Source organism: Metarhizium brunneum, chromosome 2 (assembly GCF_013426205.1).
Source record: "Metarhizium brunneum chromosome 2, complete sequence".
Classification (NCBI taxonomy): domain Eukaryota; kingdom Fungi; phylum Ascomycota; class Sordariomycetes; order Hypocreales; family Clavicipitaceae; genus Metarhizium; species Metarhizium brunneum.
Window position 1 is genome coordinate 2,795,369 of NC_089423.1, and position 23,761 is coordinate 2,819,129.

General features: G+C 52.1%; 7 protein-coding genes across 7 annotated transcripts; 3 read left to right on the plus strand and 4 right to left on the minus strand.

Moving 5' to 3' along the window:
• Positions 1-356: 356 nt before the first annotated feature.
• DOA4 (Ubiquitin carboxyl-terminal hydrolase 4) lies at positions 357-3,499 on the minus strand (the record flags this gene model as incomplete). Its single annotated transcript, XM_014691676.1, has 2 exons — positions 357-1,241; positions 1,310-3,499. 2 exons carry the CDS (start codon positions 3,497-3,499, stop codon positions 357-359), a joined length of 3,075 nt encoding a protein of 1,024 aa, XP_014547162.1.
• A 1,520-nt stretch (positions 3,500-5,019) lies between these two features.
• vps27 (Vacuolar protein sorting-associated protein 27) lies at positions 5,020-7,523 on the plus strand (the record flags this gene model as incomplete). Its single annotated transcript, XM_014691677.1, has 5 exons — positions 5,020-5,093; positions 5,168-5,300; positions 5,365-5,649; positions 5,724-6,480; positions 6,541-7,523. 5 exons carry the CDS (start codon positions 5,020-5,022, stop codon positions 7,521-7,523), a joined length of 2,232 nt encoding a protein of 743 aa, XP_014547163.1.
• Positions 7,524-8,625: 1,102 nt separating this feature from the next.
• On the plus strand, positions 8,626-9,448 carry G6M90_00g038050 (uncharacterized protein; the record flags this gene model as incomplete). The annotated part of the gene is made up of 2 exons (XM_066130231.1): positions 8,626-9,163; positions 9,243-9,448. The coding sequence occupies 2 exons, from the start codon at positions 8,626-8,628 to the stop codon at positions 9,446-9,448; spliced, it is 744 nt and encodes a 247-aa protein (XP_065986587.1).
• Positions 9,449-9,957: 509 nt separating this feature from the next.
• Positions 9,958-10,943, minus strand: G6M90_00g038060 (uncharacterized protein; the record flags this gene model as incomplete). The annotated part of the gene is made up of 2 exons (XM_014691679.1): positions 9,958-10,676; positions 10,724-10,943. 2 exons carry the CDS (start codon positions 10,941-10,943, stop codon positions 9,958-9,960), a joined length of 939 nt encoding a protein of 312 aa, XP_014547165.1.
• Positions 10,944-12,150: 1,207 nt separating this feature from the next.
• Positions 12,151-13,856, plus strand: glpK1 (Glycerol kinase 1; the record flags this gene model as incomplete). Its single annotated transcript, XM_014691680.1, has 3 exons — positions 12,151-12,320; positions 12,380-13,380; positions 13,444-13,856. The coding sequence occupies 3 exons, from the start codon at positions 12,151-12,153 to the stop codon at positions 13,854-13,856; spliced, it is 1,584 nt and encodes a 527-aa protein (XP_014547166.1).
• A 675-nt stretch (positions 13,857-14,531) lies between these two features.
• On the minus strand, positions 14,532-15,932 carry mpg1 (Mannose-1-phosphate guanyltransferase; the record flags this gene model as incomplete). The annotated part of the gene is made up of 4 exons (XM_014691681.1): positions 14,532-15,428; positions 15,513-15,659; positions 15,813-15,856; positions 15,926-15,932. The coding sequence occupies 4 exons, from the start codon at positions 15,930-15,932 to the stop codon at positions 14,532-14,534; spliced, it is 1,095 nt and encodes a 364-aa protein (XP_014547167.1).
• A 5,083-nt stretch (positions 15,933-21,015) lies between these two features.
• On the minus strand, positions 21,016-21,655 carry G6M90_00g038090 (uncharacterized protein; the record flags this gene model as incomplete). The annotated part of the gene is made up of 2 exons (XM_066130232.1): positions 21,016-21,368; positions 21,433-21,655. The coding sequence occupies 2 exons, from the start codon at positions 21,653-21,655 to the stop codon at positions 21,016-21,018; spliced, it is 576 nt and encodes a 191-aa protein (XP_065986554.1).
• Positions 21,656-23,761: the final 2,106 nt, after the last annotated feature.

Here is a 23,761-nt window from a genome sequence, read left to right on the forward strand (position 1 = left end):
TGCTATGTATATGATGGTACAAATTTGCCGCGAGAAATGCCCAATAAATCGAAGATTGGCTGTGGCACATGCGTAATGCTCCCCGATAGCCTGCCAGCCTGTGAGAAATAATCGTCATCATCATACAACTTTGCGGTTCATAAAAAAGAAGAAACAAATATGTGCAATGCTGGATTAACTCCGCTAAACAGACAAAAATGAGCAAAATAAATCACATCGCTCAATCCATTCCATCCTTGCCATCATGCATTCCAGAAAAACAAGGGACCTAACAGAAACATGGCAGTACCATCGTGTCTCAAAAAGCAAAGAAATGAACCGTCTAGGATAGTCTCTCATAATGCATTACGACATCCTCATTCGCTCTTCCTCCTAAAGAACGCAAGGTACGGGACTGCATCCGACCCAGATTTAAACACCGTGTTCTGTATGTCCGTAGGTTCCCGGCTGCCAATGCGGACTTTGGTCACGACGCTGTCGTTACAGCAGTACCAGGCATACGGGTCGTGGGTGCTCGAATCACGCACATAGGCGTAGTAATGCCCACTGTCTATACTTCGCCCAGAATGAACAATGACTGCGTAGCATTGATACCGGAAAGGGCCACAGAAGGCTCTATCATGTGTGGAGGCGCCTTGCCAATCTTCAGCCGAGTTGAGAAAGTACGGTGTAAAGTCGAAGTCATTGAAATCCCAAGTAACTTCCGCAGTGGACTTGACAACACCTCTTCCATTGACCTGGAAACGGCGGAAACTGACACAAAGAAGGGGCGGCATTCGTGCTAGGGACTCTGAAATCTTGGCTGGCCTTGAAGTTGCACAGCAGTTGCACCTAAAATCATCGATTTCGTCGCCCGTGTTGGCCTGCCGCAAGGCTTCAGACAGAGTCATGTTCCGGTCGCCAGATACATTGACGCCAAGCGATTCAAACTGAGAGAACGTATAAGTCCGAGTGGCACAGTGGTGGCATTGAACTGTGGACAACTGAAGCCCGCGCCAATACTGATCCACAATAGAGTCGTTCAATCGTTTATGGTTTTCCCAGTATCGTTCTGCCGCTTGAACCAGCTGTATGCCCTGAACATTGGGTTGGTCAACCGTGCCTTGCTGGCCCCGTCGAAGATTGGTCTCATCGTGAAGCTGATCCATTAAGAAGGACATGAATTCCTGCGCATCTTGTTGGTCTTTCCCACCAAATTTCGTCTTGGGGTCACCGGTGGCGCACAGGTGTCGGGAATAATCCTAATTTTCACATTACGTTAGTATGTGTCTCCCCTTGTGCTGTCGTGTATAGCTCATGACGGACTTACCATGAGCATTTGAGCCTTCATAGTCTGGAACTTGCCGGAACTCATCCAGTAGAAGATATTTGACAGCATTTGAATCATCAGCTGTGGCTGATCCATCTTTTCACCAGGTTTCCGGGGCACTTGGTTCTTATACCGTCTTGCCCATTCCGAGTCAGCAATTTCTCTCCCGAAGCTAGGAGATGCAAGCAGAGATTGTATTATGCTGTTTGCATAACACCAATTGCCTGGATTATTGAGCCCTGTGTGCACTTTGACAGGTGTTGCAGGTACTTGCTCTGTAATTTCATGGTCATCGTGGCCGTCTTCGGACAGGCTGATATGGCTGGGGCGTTGTACTGCGGCTTGGGGTCGAGTTGGGGGGGTGAGCATCTGCACAGGGGAGCCGAATCCCGTTGCAAAGTCATGTTTGTATCGCTGTTCGGCAGAAATTCCAGATGACATGGATTGCTGTTCTAGTGACACCGGAGGAAACCTCAGAAATTCGTCTCTGGTGCGAGGGAAAGATGGCGGTGCCGCATCCTTTTCAAGACCTTTTCGGAATGTCTCTACGTCCTTTTCAGGTAGCGGATTAAAAACATATTTTGAACCTCTTCGTTGAATGAATGGGTGGCGTTTGCTGGCTCTGGGTTGCGTCTTGGCATCTGTAGTCGGAGTAGATCGTAGGGAGCCAGCTCCATAAAGGTCAGTCCACGCATTTATCCCGCCCTTGAGGAGCTTGGGCGGATTTCTTAGCTCCTTATCGTAGCTCAGCTCAACCAAGGCGCGGTTTAAAGACCAGAGAGCAATGTCCCGCGGGTCTTTGTCAGATTTAGGAAAGGATTCCGAATCTTGGTCGTAGAAGACCACTAAGTCATATGTTTGGCGCTTCTCGAATAGCGAAAGCTCCGTGGGGGGGGACAGAACCAGAGCTTCCGAGATATCGCTGCATGTCACATCTCCTCGTTCCAAAATGTTTGGATCGATACAAATAATCGATACGGCCATAATATGTCCTTCATCAAAATCCTCGCGGGGCCGCACATCAATGTAGAGAATAGATGGCTTGGCTTCTCTGACCGTGATGAGCTCCCTAGGGGTGATGGTATTGCCCTCGGGGATTTTGAGCGCCTTCTCTGCCACGTCAGATGGCTTTGGAGCACTGGGCGGAACAAGAGGAAAGTATTCGTCGCTCTGCCGCGGTTGATTCGCGCTGGGAGTTCCCGATATTGACGTGGATGAACCTTTTCGGCTGAAGAGTCCCCTGGGCGTGCTTGTGGGCAACCGCGCCGCCTCTCCAGAAACGCTACCTCGAACCGGGCTATATATAGCATCTGGGGGCTTGGGTAAAGCGGTGTCATAACTCATATTAGTGTTCACCTTTGGGGGGGACGGCGGCATTTGTCTTGGGCCGGCTGGCCTCTGAGGAATGATTGGATAAGTCTTAATTCGAGGATCTTGTCCAGGTGATGGCTGCGGTCCTCTCAAATTGGCAAATCGAGCGGCTAAATCCAATGTCATATTATTTGCGGAATTAGTACGATTATGTCGAGGAATGGCGTTGCCATGAAGAGCCGCAGGCTTTGGGTTCACAGCTGGCTTTGACTTGGCGGGAGGGCCACCGTTCGGCAAGTGAGGCACATGTCCGTTTGGCAGCTTCTTCTGCTGCTGCCGTTCTTCTTGTTGAACAGGCCGTACTCCGTTATTGCTTGTAACGGGCAGAGGAGCATTTGATAGTCCGTTGACTGTGGTGACAACAGGCGAAGTTTCAACTGTAGGTCGGACACCAGTCCTTCGGTTATCGGCCATGATATCTTGCTTGATCTGGTTGTATATTTCACTTTGGCGATTTATCTTGGATAAAAGGGCTTTGTGTAGTAGAGAGGCGTCCCCCTGTTTCGACGCCATGGTAGGAAAATCTGGGTGTCTCCGGATAACTTCCACGGCGATGACAAACGCCCTGACATAGTCCTTCAAAGCGATGGCAGGGCGATTGAAATCACGATGCAACTCAGATTGCCGAAAAGAGCTTTCTGCCTGCTCCAAAAGCTTCCTTATAGACTGATTCGGATTAATATCTTTCGGCATTGAGACGAGATCGTCGATGTGTGGAAAGGGAGCGGCTGAGGATCGAGGAGGACCGGACGAGGCTCCATTTCTGGCATGATAGCCTCCCACAGGCATACTATGCCTAGGGTTGGCGTTTGCGGCCATGGATGCGCTGCTTGCAGCAGATGCTTGAGTCTCAGCAAGCGCAGGCCAGCAATCGCTCAGATCTCATCAGCATGGAGCGTTGTCGCAACTGTGGTCGGCGTGGTCCTTCATATCTCGGCTTGACAAGCTGACTGGCTATTTTTACAGGGTTTGGTGAGTCGATGACGACCCCTGCCACCTTGGGAGATTGGAGATGGCGTTCTTGCTTTGTTTTCAAGTCGTGGCTCGGTCGAAGTCGAGTATACGGACGTGGGAATGGATGAATGCGCAAGAGGCGGGTGAGGAGTGGTGACGCATCCACGAATCCCCTGACTTGGTGCTCGCCTAGGTGTCTGGTGAGGAGTAACCTGTCTGGCTTTCCCCCGTTTTTACAAAGGCGCTGGAAACGGTATCGCTCATAAACAAAAACGCGCGTATATCGGACGATGTCGACAGAGAGGCGGCCGCAGGCCAGTCGGGTAATATTGAAAGCTGGGGAGATATTGGCTGGACCAGTTGACGTGTTTGTGTGAAGCATGTACGGAGAACTCCAGCGAGTTACCACGAGGTACGATTTCCATGTGCTGGGTGGGTGCGAGCAAATACAATGGGCGGGTGGAGGGGTACCTGGCGTGCGGCCCCGCAGCTGGGGAAAGCAAGGTACCCACCACGAGGAGGTTTGTACTCTAGTACCCTACCTAACATTGCCATCTCCCGTAGTGCATTCGAGTGCTGAGCCCTTGAGCATTTGAGAACTAGACGCTTGGCACTGGGCATTCTAACTCGATGTAGTGCGAGGCACGTACGCACCCGTTAACTTACAGTGGTCATCAGTCAGCATGAATTGATATTAAAGCATTGACCAGACCCAACCGTGGAAGGCAGGAGCCTTCTCGAAGCCCGCCAACCCGCTACACAGCGGCCGTGCATTCGTCCTCTTAGTCGCCTGAGCCACAGCGCTGACGTTCGACTATAACCATGGAAACCCAGGCGCGCAACTGTCAAATGTTGGACTTGGTTTCTGGATAAAAATCATGTAGTTATTTGCAACACCTGTTAAGTATTCGGATATTACTGCAGGGACATCAGTACAGCCACTGGTTTTTTTTGTTTTTTTTTTCATTCGCCCTCGCATGCTGCGACCAGTCTCCCCAAGTGTCAGATGTCGAGACGTCGACTGGTCGTCGTCTCGTGCTCCACATTACTGACGCAACACCCGGCGGCCAACGTAACCAGCAGGCAGCTTTAACCCGAGCTGAGGCGGCACCACACCTTGCTCATCGTCCTTGGCAAGGCTGCCGTCTACAATCCACAGGTTACCATCCATCGTCAATCAACCTCTAGAACGTGAGACTCGGCGACACATCGTCCTTTGCATTCCCATCCGCTTGCTGTAGCTGTAGCTGCCGCTGTCGTCTCTTGCTCGCCCGCCCCGCCGTTTGTCGCCCTTCCTCCCACGACCGACGTCCTACTCTCCTCGAGCAAAGCCGACATCGTCATAACCTCATTCAGCCCCAGGTCCGGAGCCACCCATCGCCACCATGATGAGCTGGTGGTCATCCTCGGCCAACACGGCCCTGGATGAGCAGATTGAGAAGGCGACGAGCAGCAGCTTGTGAGTACCATGACGGCCCCGCCTGTGCCCAGCAGGTGCCTGCATATCGCAGCCTTCGTTGACCGTGGTGACAGGGAGGACATCGCCTTGAACCTCGAGATATCCGACATCATCAGATCCAAAACCGTAGCGCCCAAAGAGGCCATGCGATCCCTCAAGAAGCGAATCGGAAATAAGAACCCAAACACCCAACTCAGTGCCTTGAATGTATGCCGCCGCTGGCTTCTCGTTGGCTACCATGACACTTCCGCTAACACATGTATTCCAACAGCTCACAGACACCTGTGTCAAGAATGGCGGATCGCATTTCCTGGTGGAGGTTGCCTCGCGCGAGTTTATGGACAATTTGGTATCACTACTGCAAGCCGTGGGAGCCGTTGCAGTCAACGCCGACGTAAAGACCAAGATTCTTGAGCTTGTGCAGCAATGGGCAGCAGCCACTGAGGGCCGACACGATTTATCCTATATCAACGAGGTTTACAGAACATTACAGCGAGAGGGATATCAATTTCCTCCTCGAGTAACGGTGGCGAGTAGCATGATTGACAGTAGTGCGGTATGATTGATATCGGAGTTGATTTAATCAAGTATAACTCTGACCGATTACTGACCCATGTCATTTTGTTGTAGCCTCCCGAATGGGCCGATTCAGACGTTTGCATGCGCTGTCGAACTGCCTTTACGTTCACGAATCGAAAGCATCACTGCAGAAATTGTGGCAACTGCTTCGATCAGCAATGCTCCAGCAAGACGATCCCACTACCACACTTGGGCATTCACGCACCGGTCCGAGTTGACGATGGTTGTTATGCGAAGCTGACGGGCAAGGGATACAGGGAACTCGGTCCGCCGGATCGGTCACCCACATACCCGCACAAAACTCGAAGCACATCGGCCATGCAGCCTCGGAATGCGCGTGTTGATGACGGCTTCGACGAAGACTTGAAGAAGGCACTCGCGATGAGTTTGGAAGATGTCAAGAACAACTCTAGAGGCTATGTGGAACCGGCAGAAAACAGGGCTAGAGCCACAAAGGACTCGTCAAAGCTAGAGGAAGAGGAGGATACTGACTTGAAAGCCGCGATTGCTGCGTCTCTAGCCGACATGGAGGAACAGAAGAAGAGACATGCCGCTGCACTAAAGGAACAAACATCAAACCGTCCTACCAGCTCATCATCAACGCCGTTTGTTCTCCCCAAGAACGACTACGAATTGACTCCTGTTGAAGCCGAGAACATCAACCTCTTTGCCACACTGGTGGACCGTCTCCAAACCCAACCACCAGGGACAATATTACGCGAGCCGCAGATTCAGGAACTTTATGACAGTATTGGCACCTTGCGCCCGAAGCTAGCAAGAACGTATGGTGAAACTATGAGCAAGCACGGTAAGTTCATCTACTGTACTTTGTGGCAAGGCATCGACGTAGCTAACTTGGGCACTGTAGATACGCTACTTGATCTCCATGCCAAGCTGTCCACCGTGGTTCGCTATTACGATCGTATGCTGGAAGAACGCCTTTCAAAGGCCTATAGCCAGCAGAATCTAGGTGGCTACAGCCTACCGCCTCCTCGCCAGCCTACAAGTGCATACCCTTCTGTACCGTCACAAGCTCACGCCAATCCTGGTGTCGCTGAAAGCTTCTACACGGGGCAGGTGCCTCCTCCAAGTTTTCAAGTCCCTCCCGCTCAATCGTATCAACAACAGCAGGTTCCACCACAAGCAACTCCTCAGCCTCAATTCGCGTCCTATAGCCAGCCTTCGGAGCCTCATTCAGGCCAGTATGCGCTGCCTCAGAGAACGAGCAGTTGGCAGACACGGGCTCCATCTGTCCCTCAAGACCCGTATCATCCGCAGCAGGCTCCTGTAGTAGAACCAGCGCAAGGAATACAAACGCCCCAGCAGGCTCCCGCCTCACCGTCGACAGAGCGCCGAGGCTCGTACTATTTCGGCACTCAGCAACAGCACTCGGTGCAAGTGCCCTCTGGCCCGTCTGCACCTGGGCCAGCTCCGGGCTCAACTCCGTCGCCATATCCTAGCCTCCAGCATTCCATGCAGTATCAGCAGCCAGCTTCCACTACTGCACCCAGCCAAGCAACACCGATACAATCCCATGCCCAGCCAGCCCAGGCAGGTCGTCGGCCTTCCCAAACCCAAACCCAGGCTCAACCGCAAAGCCAGCAAGTTTTGGTCCCTCAGCAGCAGCAGCAGCAGCAGCAGCAGCAGCCCACGGCGCAGCAACAGCCAGCTCAGCAGCAGTTCTGGCACCAGCCTGGTGCTCACCAGTCCACCGAACAAACTCCTCAGCAACAGCCAGAGGCTCCTCAGTCATGGGCTTATACCGGATACGCGCAGCCTACATTCCCGTCGGTACCACAACATGAACCCATGAAGAAGCCTGTACAAGAGGAAGCGCTAATTGAGCTGTAATTTCTTTGCCTGGTGTTTATTTGATCTTTTGAGCAGTGTTTGGGATCTCTGATGGCATGTCATGGGGGGAAACGCAAAGATTGGCGAGGCGTTACGTGTTTCTCGATATTTCTGTCACCCAGCAGTCTTAAGGGAACAATGAAATTGGCACTCCAACAAAAGCTACCTCATCGTGGTGAGCAGAGATTTCTCAAGACTGGTTGACGAGCACCATTTATTTTAGTTGATGATACCAAAAGTTGGACGTGTTGTATGTAACCACAGACGTGCACCCCACGCCAGGCGTCCAGCGTGAGAGGAGATGGAATACGTCTTTTAGAGGGTACTACTCATCAATGGATAACCCAGTTCCCCGAGCACCGGGAGCTGTGACTGTGAACATTTGCCCAATCGTCACTTGGTCAATAATACGAGTTGCCTCTAATTCCAAGGGCATCCATCACCCTTGCCTGGTAGACCCATCAGTGCCGCCACAGAATACGGAGTAGGCATGAGTAACAATAAAACTTGAAATGTCTCAATTGGTCATCAACGCAGATCCCATGACTGTCTGAGGCTTTTGGTCAAATACTACGTAGGCTGTTACCCATTTTTTCCCACCATCCCTCCCGAGTTCGGTGCTCGCATCGCCACAAGGGCGTGGACAGTATACGGAGTGGCCTCCGCACAATACAGAGGTTGCCCAGAGTAGAAGCTCCGCCCGCCGTGGTTCGCACGATAAAACAGCCTTCCCCCCCTCGGGCTTTGCCATCCGGGCCACAGGACTCCGGGGAACGGTGCACATGGTGCACTTGCGTCACCTTCGCCAGGGGCCGAGCACCGGAACATTGTTTATTCTGCGGACGAGGCGTAGTGCCAACCTAAGGCCAGTGACTAGACTAGTTACTATTTATGGCGGTCAGTGGTTTCCTCTCCTTGGACCGGACTCACGATGGTAGATGCCTATGAGTTGAAGAACGCGTAATAGATTGTCGTGGTTTTTCAAGGCCGTAGTGATCCCTCATCCCGTCTCCTTTTTCCCTCCCGGACGTCGACTTTATACAGCTTGCACGAGACGTAAACCCCGGCCGGGCTTCACTTCTCGCCGAGAAACTCTACAGCGATGCCTCCCACGATCCATCTCGTCCGCCACGCCCAGGGCTTCCACAACCTCTGCGTGGAAAACGAATCCCTCCGCGACCCGGACCTGACTGCCCTCGGCGAGCAGCAGTGCGCCGACCTGCGCTCCGCATTTCCCTCGCACGCCAGGCTCACCGGGCTCGTGGCCTCGCCGCTCCGGAGGACCATTCAGACGTGCGACTTGGCCTTTGGGGGCGCCGACAAGCTCTACCCCATCGTGCTGCTCGACACGCTGCAGGAGGTCTCTGGCGCGCCGTGCGACACGGGGTCCAGCAAGGCCGCGCTGCGTGCAGAGTTCGGCGACAAGATCGATCTGCAGCGCGTGCGGGACTCGTGGACGGAAAAGGGCGAGGGGAGTGCGTTTGAGCCGACCATGGAGGCGCTCATGGCGAGGGCCAAGACGGCGAGGAGGGCGCTGAGGGAGATGGCGGGCGATGGGGACGACGAGATTGCCGTGGTGAGCCATGGCGGGTTTCTGCACTTTTTGACGGATGATTGGGATGGCGTGCCCCTCGATCAAGGTGAGTTTCTTCTTCTTCTTTTTTTTCTGTCTTCGGCTTGTCGCAGGCGCTGAATGGCAAACTGATCAAGGTTCCCTAGCCACTGCGTGGACAAATTGCATGTGTCGTTCGTACCAATTTGCCGAGTCACCGGATGACAAGGACGACGTCAGACTCGTTGAGACAAAGGAGAGCTGGGCTCGGAGACAGCCTGCGTCGAGACAGCCGCTTACTGCGACGGAGCAGAGGGAGATTCGGGCCATTGTCCAGAAGCGACTGCTGCCGTATCTGAAGATCAAGGCATGAGCGATTTTAAGTAAGCGTCTGAAATGGAGGGGTAGATTTGTTTGGGTAAATAAGACATGGCTCTGATTATGGATTGTCCTGCATGCTTCGCGGCAAGATGCCGTGGAGGGGTATTGAATTTTCATGAATTAATAGATTAAATAAAAGCTAGAACTATGATAGATGCCATGAACAATCGTATCAAACAGCTCGAGATGGAATGTAGTTACATGAACTTTAGTTTTCTTGTATGGTATTTACCCACAGAGTATCCCGGAAGACTCGTCTCACGTTTGTTCACATTTCCGGCTGCATCTTTACATTATATAGTCCAGATCATTTCGTTCTAGATGATCCTGTACCTGTCTTATTTCCTTCCATGTACTGGGTCGAATTTCCAGCATTCGAAGAGCGACTCCCGACTCTGTGTTGGGACATGGCTCTAATTTACAGCGACAGAAACACTTTTGTCCGGCCTGGGTAGGTTCGAGAAACTCCCTGGCCGCATTATCAATAGGGCTCCCTTGTTCCTAGCCTAATAGGGCTCCCGTAAGATATGGTGGCGACTCTGATAGTAGGTCCCGAAGTTGGAAATACTGCCTTCGGAAAAAGTTCTCCCGACTAGAGTATAGCACACGAGCAAAGACGTTATACACAGCGTGGGGTTGACGCTGCATCATAGCTGCCTTGGACTCTGTGATCTCAGTAAGACGAAAACATGTACGGGATGGATTGAACATGCGCATATTGACTGCGACAGCAGTCCATGTGGCCTGTGGCATGAGACCGGATGATTGCGGGGAGAGACCCTTGCTAGGCTTTAGAGTAGCCCTAGGGTCAGGTGTTTGCTCAAAGTAAGAAGCACCACTACCTGCTTGCTGCAATGTTGAGGCCTGTTGTCGAATGTCTTCCCAATCAACAGTATCCGTAGACTGAATACTGGCACAGCTACCGATTGTCCCACTGCTGTCACTGGTTTGCGGGGAGGAGAACTGCAGGGCTGGGTCGTAGTCTTCAGCAGACCTCGACTCGACATCGAAGGCCCGGACTACACTTGAAGGGGGGTTTTCTCCTTCAATTTCTCCCGTGCTTTCCTCCAGGAGAGTTTGGAGTGCGGTGTCGTCGATGCCGTCACAATGGAGTTGCTCATCGGCAGTAGAGCTCGATGAGGCTGTCAGATTGTCCTCCAGTGTCTGCATCTCGCTAATCATTGCTAGCTCAAGCTCGAAGCCCGTATCACTGTATTCATCTGAGAATGAATCAGCTGCTGTCGAACCAATGTTATGTCTCACTCACCTGAAGAGCAGATCTCTTGCCGCCTTTGTGGCTCGGATGCTTCCATGGCTGATTCAAGCGATTTGTCCATATTCTCTAATGACTGTATAATGCCTCCTGGGGCAGACAGGTTGATGTAGGTGCGATTTGTAGAATCTAGTCTCGCTCTACGGTGGGAGAGGTCTTCCAGAGGAGAGCTAACTCTTCTCTTGCCGCAGTTGGCAGACGGCTGCGTGGCCATGGTGATTGCGTAACAGGCTGTGATGATCTGGATGTTTGGCAAGATAAATCCATCGAAAAAGAGAATGATTGAGAAACGAAGCGTTTAGAATTTTTGGGGGATTTTAAGCTGTTCTTTTGTCGGAGAGCAGGTGGCCGACAGAACCACGAGGAACGACGGTGGCTCTTTCCATCTTTGTTGAAAGTGCAAAAATCACGCCACTAGGGCCAACAACCGGAAGGAAGGGCCTCATAGTAGGCAAAACTGCATGTGCAGGATACAAAACGAAGTCAAATTGTTTCTCTCGATGATATGATGTCTTGGCAGACTTTAACAGCTCAGCAGTAATTGTATGCGACTTTGCTCTTCGACCTGCACCTACACGAGTGAGTGTGTGACCAGAGAGGGTCTGGGGATATAATGAAAGTCGAGGTTCTGATGCTAGCTCCACTTTTAAATACTAGTCCGTATTCCATGGTTGACCGGGACCATAACCCTAACCCTAACCGCCAAAGTAGGGTGGGGCTAGTATCGGGTGCACCTGCACCTAATGTCATGTCTTCTAGGCCCTCACTTACACAGACTGCGAATAGCAGCCAGTAGCGTCGGTGGACAAGTCCCGAGCCAACCCCGAATCTCCCCCCGCAGCGGGGCCAAGAGCAGAATGCAGCGCCAGCTTAGCCAGGGACGGGGTTTCACGACTGAGTTTGAATTGAGTTGCCACAACTTTTCAACTTCCGCAAGAGGGTTCTCTTCACCTCCTCCACCAATAGGCGTCCACAGTAGACCCTGCCGAAGGGCACATGTGAGCCCCGTCCCGATGCTCCAGGACTCTCACGTCACTGGCATCACGGCGGGTCCGCGAACAATGACGAATGGTGCAGGCTGAGTCGACGGGCATCACGAAAAGTACCGCCGTTCCCTAGCCATTGCGACCCAAGACCAGTCGCATTTCTCTTCTCATTCACACGTGCCACTGCCTCCCCAGATTCCCATCCCCGCGTCGCCACGTCTCCGCATTGCGCATTATTCGGTGGTACCTCTTTTCGTCCCACGTTTAGGACGTGCACCTCGACCACTCACTTGAATCGAATTGCTCCACACGAAGTCGGTTTTGCGAGACCGCGCGAGCCGAGGACTGTTCTTCTCGGGGAGACTGGACGTGAGCGTCTTTTCTCCTTGAGTCTTTCAGAAAAACCGCTGCTATTATTCGCGACAAATTGTCAATATGGGTGACGCTCCTGAGCCCAAGAGACCCCGCACTGGGGATGCTGAAGAGACCTTTGTTGGTAGCATTGATCAGGGCACTACGTCGACACGATTTGTAATTTTCAATGCGAATGGCGAGCCCGTCGCGCTTCATCAGATGGGCTTTGGCAACATCCACCCCGAGTCAGGGTATGCTTTCCTCCCCCGTGCTCCGGGCGTTCGCTCTTTGCGACTAACATCCGTCACAGATGGCACGAACACGACCCTCATGAACTACTCCAAACCGTGGAGACTTGCATACAACAGGCCACCAAGAAATTCACCGACAAGGGCTTCGACATTGCGAAGGTCCACGCTATTGGGGTCACAAACCAGCGCGAGACTACGGTCCTCTGGGACAAGAATACGGGAGAGCCGCTCTACAACGCCATTGTCTGGCCAGATACCCGAACCAAGGCTCTCGTCCGGGAATTGAAAGCCAAACAAGGCTCCGACAAGCTCCTCGGCCTGTGCGGTCTTCCTCTGTCCACATACCCCTCCAGCGTTAAGCTCCTCTGGCTCCTGCGAAATAACGATGCTGTCAAGGCCGCCTACGACGAGGGTCGTCTAGCATTCGGCACCATTGACTCATGGTTGATATTCAGACTCAACGGCGGTATCGACAGACAAGGCGGCCCCATCCATGTCACGGATCCAACGAATGCCAGCCGCACCATGTTCATGAACCTCAAAACCCTCAAATACGACGACCAACTGCTCTCCTTTTTTGCCATTGACCGCCAAAAGATAGCTCTGCCCGAAATTGTGCCCTCATCCCATCCCACGGCCTTTGGCACGTTATCTCGCGGCCCTCTCAAGGGCGTTCCTATTGCCGGATGTCTAGGGGACCAATCATCTGCACTAGTAGGCCAATTAGGCTTCAAACCAGGCCAGGCAAAGAATACCTACGGCACGGGCTGCTTCCTGCTCTACAACGTAGGCACGACACCCGTCATCTCCAAAAGCGGCTTATTGGCCACGGTAGCATACGACTTTGGTGACGGCAAGCCCGTCTACGCGCTCGAGGGAAGTGTTGCCGTCGCGGGATCCGGCGTCACATTCCTATTGAACAACCTCGGCCTCATTGAAAGCTCCAAAGCCATAGATGAAGTCGCCCTCTCCGTTCCCGACAACGGCGGAGTCTACTTTGTTACAGCGTTCAGCGGCCTCTTTGCCCCGTACTGGATCGACGACGCCAAAGGCACAGTCTGTGAGTTCTTCCATCCCTTCCCCCATGATTTATAAAAAAACCACCCTGCTCACATGGGAAAAGTCGGTCTCACAGCACACTCGCAAAAGGGCCACATTGCCCGCGCAACCCTCGAAGCTGCATGCCACCAGACAGCCGCTATACTCGATGCAATGGCCAAGGACTCTGGCCGCGCTCTCTCCTCCCTGGCTGTCGATGGCGGCCTATCCAATTCGGAACTCTGTATGCAGACGCAGGCCGACTTGAGCGGAATCAGGGTCGACCGCCCGGCTATGCGAGAAACTACGTCACTAGGCGCAGCGATTGCCGCTGGTCTAGCCACGGGTGTGTGGTCAAGTATCGATGATTTGAAGGATATCAATTCTACACACCGAACTGTTTTTGAGCCCAAGATGGGCAAAGAGGAGAGAGCAGCGTCAAGAAAGATGTGGGAAAGAGCCGTGGAAATGTGTCGGGGTTGGATAAGGGATGACTAGAGGAGGAGGTGCGGCTCGGCTGGATTTCAACCATGGCGTAGGATTGGTAGCATTCACTTGGGCATGACTCAAAACAAATTTGAGTAATAGCAACTCCTCCGAAGAATATTCAACGGCCCCATGAGACACAATTCAAATGAAGAGTGATGAAGAAGATGAAGACGCACCTGACCAAGGAGTCGAGCGTCTGTCCGTGATAAAGTAATAAGGCCGCGAGGAGATTTCGTCATTAATGCTAGGTTTCACCGTCTACCCTGATTTTTGGTTTTTGTGCCGTTGCTCTGCCATACCATGCTCCGTAGCATCATGAACTCTTACATCCACCCGGATGCAATGCCTGCGTACCTGCCTGCCCAGCTTCCCCACTTGCCATTCCATGACGCCAATTATTCGAGTAGATGAGAACAAAATGTGGATCAGTTATCAATGAATTGCGAACGGAAAAGCAGAAAAGAGTATCAAAGAATCAAAGAACACTGAGGTATAGTTAGTGAATCAAATGCGGAAGGCTGAAATTAGAAGAGTTTGATGAGCCTATCCTCCCCGACAGATGCTGGTAGTTGACAACATCAATAAAGAAGATGGGACGAAATATGAAGAGTGGTGAAGTTTGGCGATTGTTGCCAGCATATTGGATACGTTTCGGGAGCCCATACGGATGTGTCAGTGTGCCATTTACATGATGATGGCAGGCACATCGACGTTGGTCTTGATTGACTTGTGAGGCAAGACGCAACCACCGTTGACATAAATTTCATCGCCAATAGTAACGTCGTCGCCAAGAACCGTGACGTTCTCCAGGCGAGCCCAGCAGCCGACAGTGCTGTTCCAGCCCACAATGGCGGACTTGACGCAAGCGTGATCCTTGACCTTGGAGCCACGCAGCAGCACACAGTACTGCAGGCGGACGCCGTTGCCGACAACGACGTCAGGTCCGATAGTAACATTGGGGCCGATTCTGCAGTTCTTGCCAATCTTGGCAGAAGGATCAATGAGAACGTTTCCGCCGTGGACGAAGGGCTCAGTGGGCGGTGTCAGGGTCTTGCAGCCGCGATTGGTTAAAGACGACAGGTATAGGGAGGTTCCGAGAAGGAAGTCCTTGGGCTGGCCAACGTCCATCCAGAATCCCTCAAGGTCGAACGAATGCAACTGATTATCCTGGACCATGCTTGGGAAGGTCTCTTTCTCGATGGAAGTGGGGCGGAGCTCGATACGCTTGAGAACGGAAGTATTGAAGATGTACATGCCAGCATTAATACGGTTGCCAACGTATTGAACTGGCTTTTCGACGAATCGGTCGATTCGAGAGGGGTGATTGGGCTTGTGGACGACGACACCATATTTTGAGGGCTCCTCGACCTTGGTGACAACAATAGTACCTTCGTCGCCGTGGTTGTTGTGGAATTGTAGTAAGTCCTGGAAGGGATAGTCGCAAATAACATCCGAGTTGAGGACAAAAAAAGGAGAGTCGTCCTTGAGCAAGATCTTTTCCGCTAATTTCAGGGGCCCGGCGGTGTCAAGGGGTTCGGACTCGACGGAAAACTCGATGTTGATGTCGTATTTTTCCTCGTACTAGAAGCATGATCTGTCAGTACTCCAGTCGATTCCAGCCCCTATCACAGGCACCGTCAGAGGGAGAGTCGTGTTGCGACATACCTCTTGCAGAAACTTTTCCATAATTTCGGGTCGGTAGTTCACGGCAAGGATAATGTCTTTGACGCCGGCAGCAACGAGAGCTTCAATCTGGTGGACAATCATGGGCTTGTTACCGAACTCGACGAGAGGCTTAGGAAGGGTGAGGGTCTATGTAGAGTAGATTGTTTGGTTAGTAAAAGATGCAGACAGTTTCGGTTGTACTCTCCGCATGATATGTTTATTCCAGCAAGACTCGAATATCACAGGATGCTAGTAGAACAGCCATTCTCCCAGGGGGGCGCTTGGACAAGGGAGACACACGAGAGGCCGAAGGCGCGTGCCAAAGCCTCCGACAAGAATAAGTCCTGTGGACTTTGTTAGCCTTGTTTAATGCTGGAGGTAGGACACGGTAGCGTCGTAATGAAATAATTTACCCTTCATGATTGCGGATGTTGCGCAAAGAGTGTCTGGGGCTTCAATGTTGGTGCGGAGATGGACGTTGTACGGAGCGCGACACTGGCTATGACGCCGAGAGCGGTGTTGCAACTGCGTGGACGAATCAAAAGGATCAGACTGCGATGGCAGGAGCAAGGCAGTGCAGATAGAGTCAGCGGCTTGTTCGGGGTGAATGAGCGAAAGTGAAGAGTGTGAATCGGAGCGAGAGAAGCAAGGACGGGGAGCTCGAGCAGAGGAGTCGAGACAGGACCCGGGATCGTAAGGTGGTCAAGTGTGTAAATGTATGGACAAGTACGGAGCAGCGACGAGGATGGTGGAGTGTACAGACAAATATGGGGCAGAACGTGGTTTGACGATGGCGGCGCGCACTGACTGGACCAGCCTGAACCCAGCTGTCAGCCCAGAGACTATGGAGTACTCCCACGTCAGGTTCAGGAGGCGGCTTGGGTGGACAGGGAACATGGGCCCCGCCCAGCTCGAGGGTTCACGCTTAAGTAAGAACTGTTCCTGCTGTGTGCGGTCCTTCAATCATGGCGGAGTGTGGAGTCTGTGGACTATCCAAAGCTTCTTCCCTCTGCCAAGCTGCACCCTTGGCCAGACTCGAAGGCAAAGTGGTGTGGTCATGCTTCCACCATGTGCTCGTATCCTGCAGCCGGTGAGGCCAGGTCGACGAGGCGAAGCTACAATCTAGATGCGCGCAGACCGGCGGCATGCGAACCCTTGGCTGCGCCATACCATGACGCCGAGTTGATTCATTTTAGCAGAGAGGCTGGAGGTACCCAGGGAGGCCGCAAACCATCCCTCAGACTGTTGGCCTTTGTAACTTGGCTCCCAGTGAGTTTGTACAAAAAAATGGCTGCCGAAAACGACGGGTTGTGAGACCAGAACAACGCGCCAGCCAGCCAGTCAAACATCAATTCAAACATTCTGCACGTCACTCCTCCTGGTCCTCCCACCCACAACTACTTGTACGTGCAAGGAGAGGGAAGATGGGCAGACGGGAACAGTCTGGGATCTGCATACGGGGTGGCTCGATGCGGCACATGGGACCGAATACTCCCTACACGCATATGGGCAATCGACGTGGCATCCGAATTGGAAACAAAACTCGGACATCAGACGGCTGTCACCAATGCATTGCGGACAAACGGCCCGCTAGGGTCAAACGACTACAGGAAGCGTCCTCACTTCACAAGTTGTTCCCATCGGCGGCTCTTCCAGTTACCTACCCGCGCAGCCCGTGTTCAACGGCAGCTCCTCGTTCGAGTATTGCCAATGCAAGGCGGTCATGATATTAAGCATCATGTACGAAGCACGGCCCGCGGCTGCTTCTACATAATCACCTGCCTAGTAGGTGATTATCCCGGCCGCATGGAGGGCTGCATTCTTCGCCGCGCCTACCCTACCCCTCGAGTGCCTTGGGGGCCATGCACCTAGGAATTTTAGAAGTTGGTGCCTTGAAACAGACCAATGCATGCGCGCGCCTTGATCGATTGATTGATTGACTGGCTGGCTGAGAAAATTACCTCACCCTCGTCTTCCAAATGTCAAGGCTTTGTACTATACATGAATTCCTGCCCGGATACAAAAAAGCATGTAGCAGGAGGCCGTTACCCGTTGCCATAGGGTACTGTACTTGACTTCAATGTTGACTTGACACTTGTCGTCTGCACCTTCCCCAGAATACAAACAAGTAACTACAGAGTATTATATACTTGGCATCACACGGGCCACCTCCGGCTGCAAGCAGCCTAAAGCAGGTACGCATGTACTCTATACTTTGCGCAAAGACCAGGCTTTCTCACGCTCCATCTGTCTCCTCGAGGGGTCCTTCGGGTCCCAGTCAATGACTTGGCAGTGCATGTCTCACTTGAGCCAACTTCGACATTTATTCCGTCTTCGACAAAATGGAAGCCCAGCCTGCCCCCTCACTTATGTCTCAGACAGTCTTGGTCTCCGGCACGAGCATACTACTCCGTACTACCAAGCAGTTGGCAGGCAAGCAGAGACAAAGGGCATCTCAGATATCAACCGCCATCTCTCCCCCCTTTTGGCCAGGTTGCCTGGTAGCATACTTAGGGGCCGCGAGGAGGCTTGGGCCACGCAGCGATATGCTCAAGTGCCGAATGCGCCTTTGAGTCAAAGCCGTGATTTCCGGCCATTTTCTCCTTCGGAATCACCATCTTGTCTACAGACAACAAGCTCGAATACACACCACCACCAACATGCAGCAGCAGCAACATCCATACAGCCGGGTGTTTCAGAAATGCCAACCATTAAAACAAAACTCTTGTGATTGGCGCACCTCTAACCAGCCTGCCGAACGAGCAAGAACTGTTCGTCTCTGAGGTGTCCCGTTACTGCTGCTCCGGCCACACCAGGTATTCTTGGCCTTGTTGTATAGCATTCTATGACGTGGCCATCGCTGCGCCAGGCATGAGAAGTTAGGAGCACCTTGTACTATGTACTCCTGGACCGTCGGCATACTTGACTCTTTTGTTAGCCCATTTATCAATCTGCGGGGAAGACCAACTCCACAACTCACAACTCTTCATTTCCACTCGTTTGGATGCTTGATGTCTTGCTGTACTGCTCCGAACCACATCAACCATCGACATCTGTTTCCATTCTTGGGCCCGAAGACGACTGCCACAGTCGCCGTATTTACCGCCTAATACAAGGCCGCATATCTCTCCTCTGCTGCTTCTTGTCAGATTACCTAGGCAGCGATCGAGAGATGGACCCATGTGACAAAACTTGATTCTAATACTAATAACAAATGCACACGGTTGCCGCCCTATTTCGACAGCGGTCCTGGGACCTGGATAAAATTGATCAGGTCAACCGGCCGACCACTTGGTATCACCGACGTGTAAAGCTGCACACCGCCATCGGCAGCGGGTCGTTGGCGCCGTATTCTTCGATTGGACCAGCCGGCATCCTAGTCGTCATAATGGCACACTCAAGGGCATATTCTCCTTACCTCCTCGGTTCATCCCTTTGACGTTCGACTCAACGAGCAACCACCGTCGCGTGCCGAGATCTCGCAAATCCTTCTACTCGAGCTTTTCCTGGAGGCAATAGTCAAGTCACTCGCACCCTATCGTTGTCTCTGGAACAGATTGTCAATGTCCGCTTATGAAACCCTGCTGTTTGCTCCAACGGCGGACTTGAAGAAAAGGTCATCACGTCCCGCTGTTGTATATACACTTACATGTGTCTTGTGCCTCCACCGCAACAAATACTAGCCGATCCACCGCCCGCGCATTGTTAGTTCTCATAGAGCGTTCTACCAACGTTGTATGCCTCCCATGATGAATGTCCCGCCGCAGAGGGTTTCCATCAATGAAGAGTCCCACGCCAGAACGCCCTGTGTAGAATTTTCCACGCCTCAACTCTTGATGGACCATGATTGTCAATCCTCTACGGCTATAATGCGAACATTGAGAACGGTGCTCAAAACAGCTCTCAATCCCCATGGCCTTCTTGGTGAAACGCAGAATTGTGGAAACCTTTTTTTTTTGGCCCCCAACTTTTGTGTTCAACTTGACATGGTGTTGCACCGTGTCTTACTTGAGGATCCGATCTCCGATCTACAACATCCCTGGTGGCATGGTTGCATGGGTATTTACCCCGAGCATCAAAACACGTCCCTTGATACCTTGCAGGGGCAGTCAAGAATAAATTTGTGACGTAACAAGTACATCACATGTTTTCGATAAAAGGTTCTCTTTACAGGTGATGGGAATTTGAACCCGCATTCTCCAATTGATCAAGGGTGGTGTTCTTGGACAATCACTTCAAGTCCACACAGAACACAGCGAACATGGACAACTAGGCACAAGTACCGCCAGAAAAGGAGCCAGAACAAGTACCGTAGGCGAAAAAAAAAGAGAAGAAGAAGAAGAAACAATCGTAATCGTAATCATTATCATAGAGGTTCTTCGAGTGTCTTACGCATCATCATCATCATCATCAACGTAGTCGCCAGTCAATCTGAAGAACCCAACTCGCGTCGGGCCTTCAACTCTTTCAATCCTTCCTCAACCAGACAAGGAAGGGCATTTTTTAAAGAGCAAAAATCAAAAAGGGCGCAGTCTTGATCCATCGCTCCCAGCCTCCAGAATAAACAGAACAAAAAAAAACATATTGCAGATCCAGAAACCTTGTTACTTCTGCCAGTGTACCGGCACCACCTTCATCATCATCCCTCATTTTGTCGTCATGCATGTAGACTTTTTGGATCCGTTCGCAGGCTATGCAATCAAAACCGAATTGGAAAGAATAGACAAGAGCCGCCATATCGTCTACAAACAAGGCATTACCAGAAACAGAGACAGGCAGTGAGTGGGAGAACGTGAGGGGTTGGCACGGCCGAAAAAACACAGCCGCCCAACCTACACTTTTGCGCAAAGCTCGATTCCCACCGTCGCGCAGTCTTGTTGGCTCACACCCTGGTAGCAAACGTGTTCCCAAAAATCGAAATAATTTGTCAAAGGCTGGTCCTGTTGATAATCCCAGCCATGAGACTGAATGCCCAGAATTGGATAGAGAGCATGAGGCCACTCATCGTGGTCGTTGATCATCAAAGAGAAATTCCAGAATACCATAGGTGGTAAAAAAAAAAGTGCGAAAAGAAAAGTGGGAGGGGTCTTCCAAATAAGACCAACAGTATGGGGACCTGGTCTTCTCCCTCGGAACAAAACCAAGGCCATTTAACTAACGTGATGGGCGTTTCTAAAGTGTTGTCGTTACGTGTCGTCATAAGTCGTTGCAGAAAAGCAAAAGAAAAAATCCCAGACTGAGATCGCTTCTGTCTGTGCGATTTTGTCGAGTAATCCATTTCATCCTTCTCTTTCACCTCATTCAATTCATAACGGACGGTTGCCGGGATAGAATGTGTGGTGTCCGTCTCCGGGATCGCTGTGAAGCTTTTCAACCTCTGTGTATCAGAATGTGAGCATCATAACCAGTTTCCCCCCCGCCGCTGGGATAAATCGAGTGGGCTACGAGCCGAGGCTTCAGTGAGTCCATCACGAGTTTACATGGCTTGGATCTTGATAGCTTTCTACTCGAAGGAAGCGGTGGATGAGCTGCTGGAGTGGTTTCCAGATCGCCGGCCGTGACGCTCGCTGCCATCTCGGGAAGAAGTGTGACGGCTCTTCCGACGTCGACCAGAATCGGAGGTTGCTGGCAGCCCTTGGACAATACCGTTACGGGCCAACATCCCACCGTTCACGGAGAAGTTCCTACAGACCATGAAGGCACGCATTGCGGCGTTCTCCTGAGCTAGGACATCCGATTCGTAGGCAAGGTCCGTCTGGTACTCACGACCATTGACCAGGACCAGGCATGTGTAGCCACTGGTATCTCGGTAGCACTCGTAGGCTGGGTCTGTCCACCCACGGCGACGGCAAAGACCTGTTGTGAAGATTATAGAGATTAGCGCTTCTGATGCGTATAATGAACTTGTATTCCGTCGAACACATCATAACACGCCGCTGGGGGGGCATGGAGGGGTATGGAATTAGGTCAATGCCGCATAAGGTGCTGCATTGGAACCCAATTGACATGCAGGCTGGGTAGGATAACAGCTTTCTGTCATTGAACGTGGTTATGGGACACTGTGGTAGTGATTCCAGATCTGAGAAGGGTTCAAATGGCAGGGGCTGATAGAAGGCAAACGCCTTCTTGGGCTTTATAGACATGATTGGGTGTTTCGAGCATTGTAGTAGGCCTATATCACCGAGGCAATTACAGATTCGTGATGTTACACCTTGAACGGCCGCTGCACGCCGGTCGTTGGTTGTTGTTGGTGTTGCGGCTCTAGACCCCGAATTGAAATGATAGCAGGGGGGAAATTGGGCATAACAATGGAAAACTTGCCGACTTACTCTCCAAATATTGCATGTAAAACCCGCCCATCTTGCCGTTCTACGCCAATGAGGTAATTCAATGTCGCCAACGATGAGGAAGCAGGGGAGGCTGAAGTTGGGAAAGAAATCAACTATCGCCCTCGAAGCCGTGCGGATTTTTTTCGTCAACCGACGCTCACTCCGGGTGGTGAGTAGGTGTCTTCGGCGGCGAAGGAGTATATGGTTGAATGCAAGATGAAGAGCGGCAAGGAGGCAATGGCGGCCAATGGAGAAATGGGAAGCGAGAGTTGAGGCGTAAAGAAGTGCGACCAAATGGGAGGAGATGTGGGAAGGACGAGTAAAAGTATAAGCGCAGAGAAATACTGCAGATTGGGGTTGTGTCTTGGCTGGCCGCTCTTCTCCCTCCGAGATAAATGCACAGTTCGGACCGGGGTGTGTCGAGTATATGGATAGCGGAGAGGGGAGTCGGCCTCGGGCGAGGGTTTGCACCATGCAGTTCAGGGCCACAACGCGGGCAAAACGAGCCACCGACAGCAAGACATGTGTGTTTTATTACCAGCAGAGCTTACTAGCGCGTAACTGGGGGTGTATAAAAAAAAAACACGGAAACGCGCAAACGGAGGCGGATGCGAGCAAACGATGCGGCTCTCGCAAGAGTGTGACCCATATTGATGTGTTGGCGACATGGTTGCCAGTTGATGAAAAACCGCCGGACACTAGGCCGCTCCACTACGGCGGCGCTTGAGGTGGGCGTGCGGTGCTGCGTCTAGTACTCTGTACCGAGTACTCCGTACTCAGGCCCATCTCTCTCTGTGCAGGAATAACAAGGTCCAAGGCAAAGTACTATACAAGTATCAGATCCAGCAAGGGTCCCGGGTCGACAAGAAAATCGTCTCCGGGCCGGGGCCAGCATTAGCATTGGTCGTCGTTTTGTACCGGGCAGTCCCCTCTATCAGGTCCTATATCGACAATCGTTGCTGTTCGTAGAAGGCGAATCTACCCTCCGGGATAGGGTGTTTCGATGCCTTTTCCCCCTTCTTCTTTTACAAATTCCTTGTCAGAAGACCAGAGTTTCCGCCAAATCAGGCCAAGAGCACCTCGGGAGGGCAAATCTTCATACGCCACTACCATTGTTTTCACAGGAGCCGTAAACACAACGAAACAAGAGGTCCAACACCCCTCACAATGTTACTTGTTGTACGTATAGAGCCCGGTATTCCGTAGTGGGGTGGCAAAAGGTAAAAAGGAACCAGAGCCGAGACTCCATGTGTGTGTCGTGGCAGTATTCGCTTTTAGAGGGCTAGTTTTGGTCCTTCGAGCATGGACCCCAACTCGAGACCATGACGATTCCTGGTTGGCTACCACAGGACATGTCTCCAAGATCTCTGAATTGGCGCCACTCATAATGCATCAACAGGCCAAGGCAGTTAGTTTTACCGCTTGCAAGAGTCAACACAAGACAAACTACTGTAAGAATACTTCAGTTGTAAGCACTTGGCTGGCTCCGGCTTTCGCGGGGGCTCAAGAGCAAGGGAACGCTGTGCCCTTCCTTGCAACAAATTCACTTGGAGGGGCGAGGGTTCACCCGGCAGCCGCTGTGGGCGTGGGGATGGCAAGTACTACTACCAGAGCCGGAGGATTTGAGCTGCGTTGTATGTAGTGTGTTTACAGGATTGCGCCCGCGATGCAGAAGAAATAGGACCCCCTGTCCTGAGCCCTTCCAAGTGGCTGGTAACATGGGCGATTCGCTCAAATGACTAACATCCACGCACAGAGTCAGAGCCAGTGTGGACTGCCACTTGGATGGCCAGCGCGTGTTGGGGGATGTCTTCTAAAAGCCATTGTCCAGTCAGAGGCCGGGATAGGTTGGCGTACCAACCAGCGACGAGGAGAAGAAAACCGTCGGTGAGGAGGAGAGCTATCAGCGAGCATCGAACG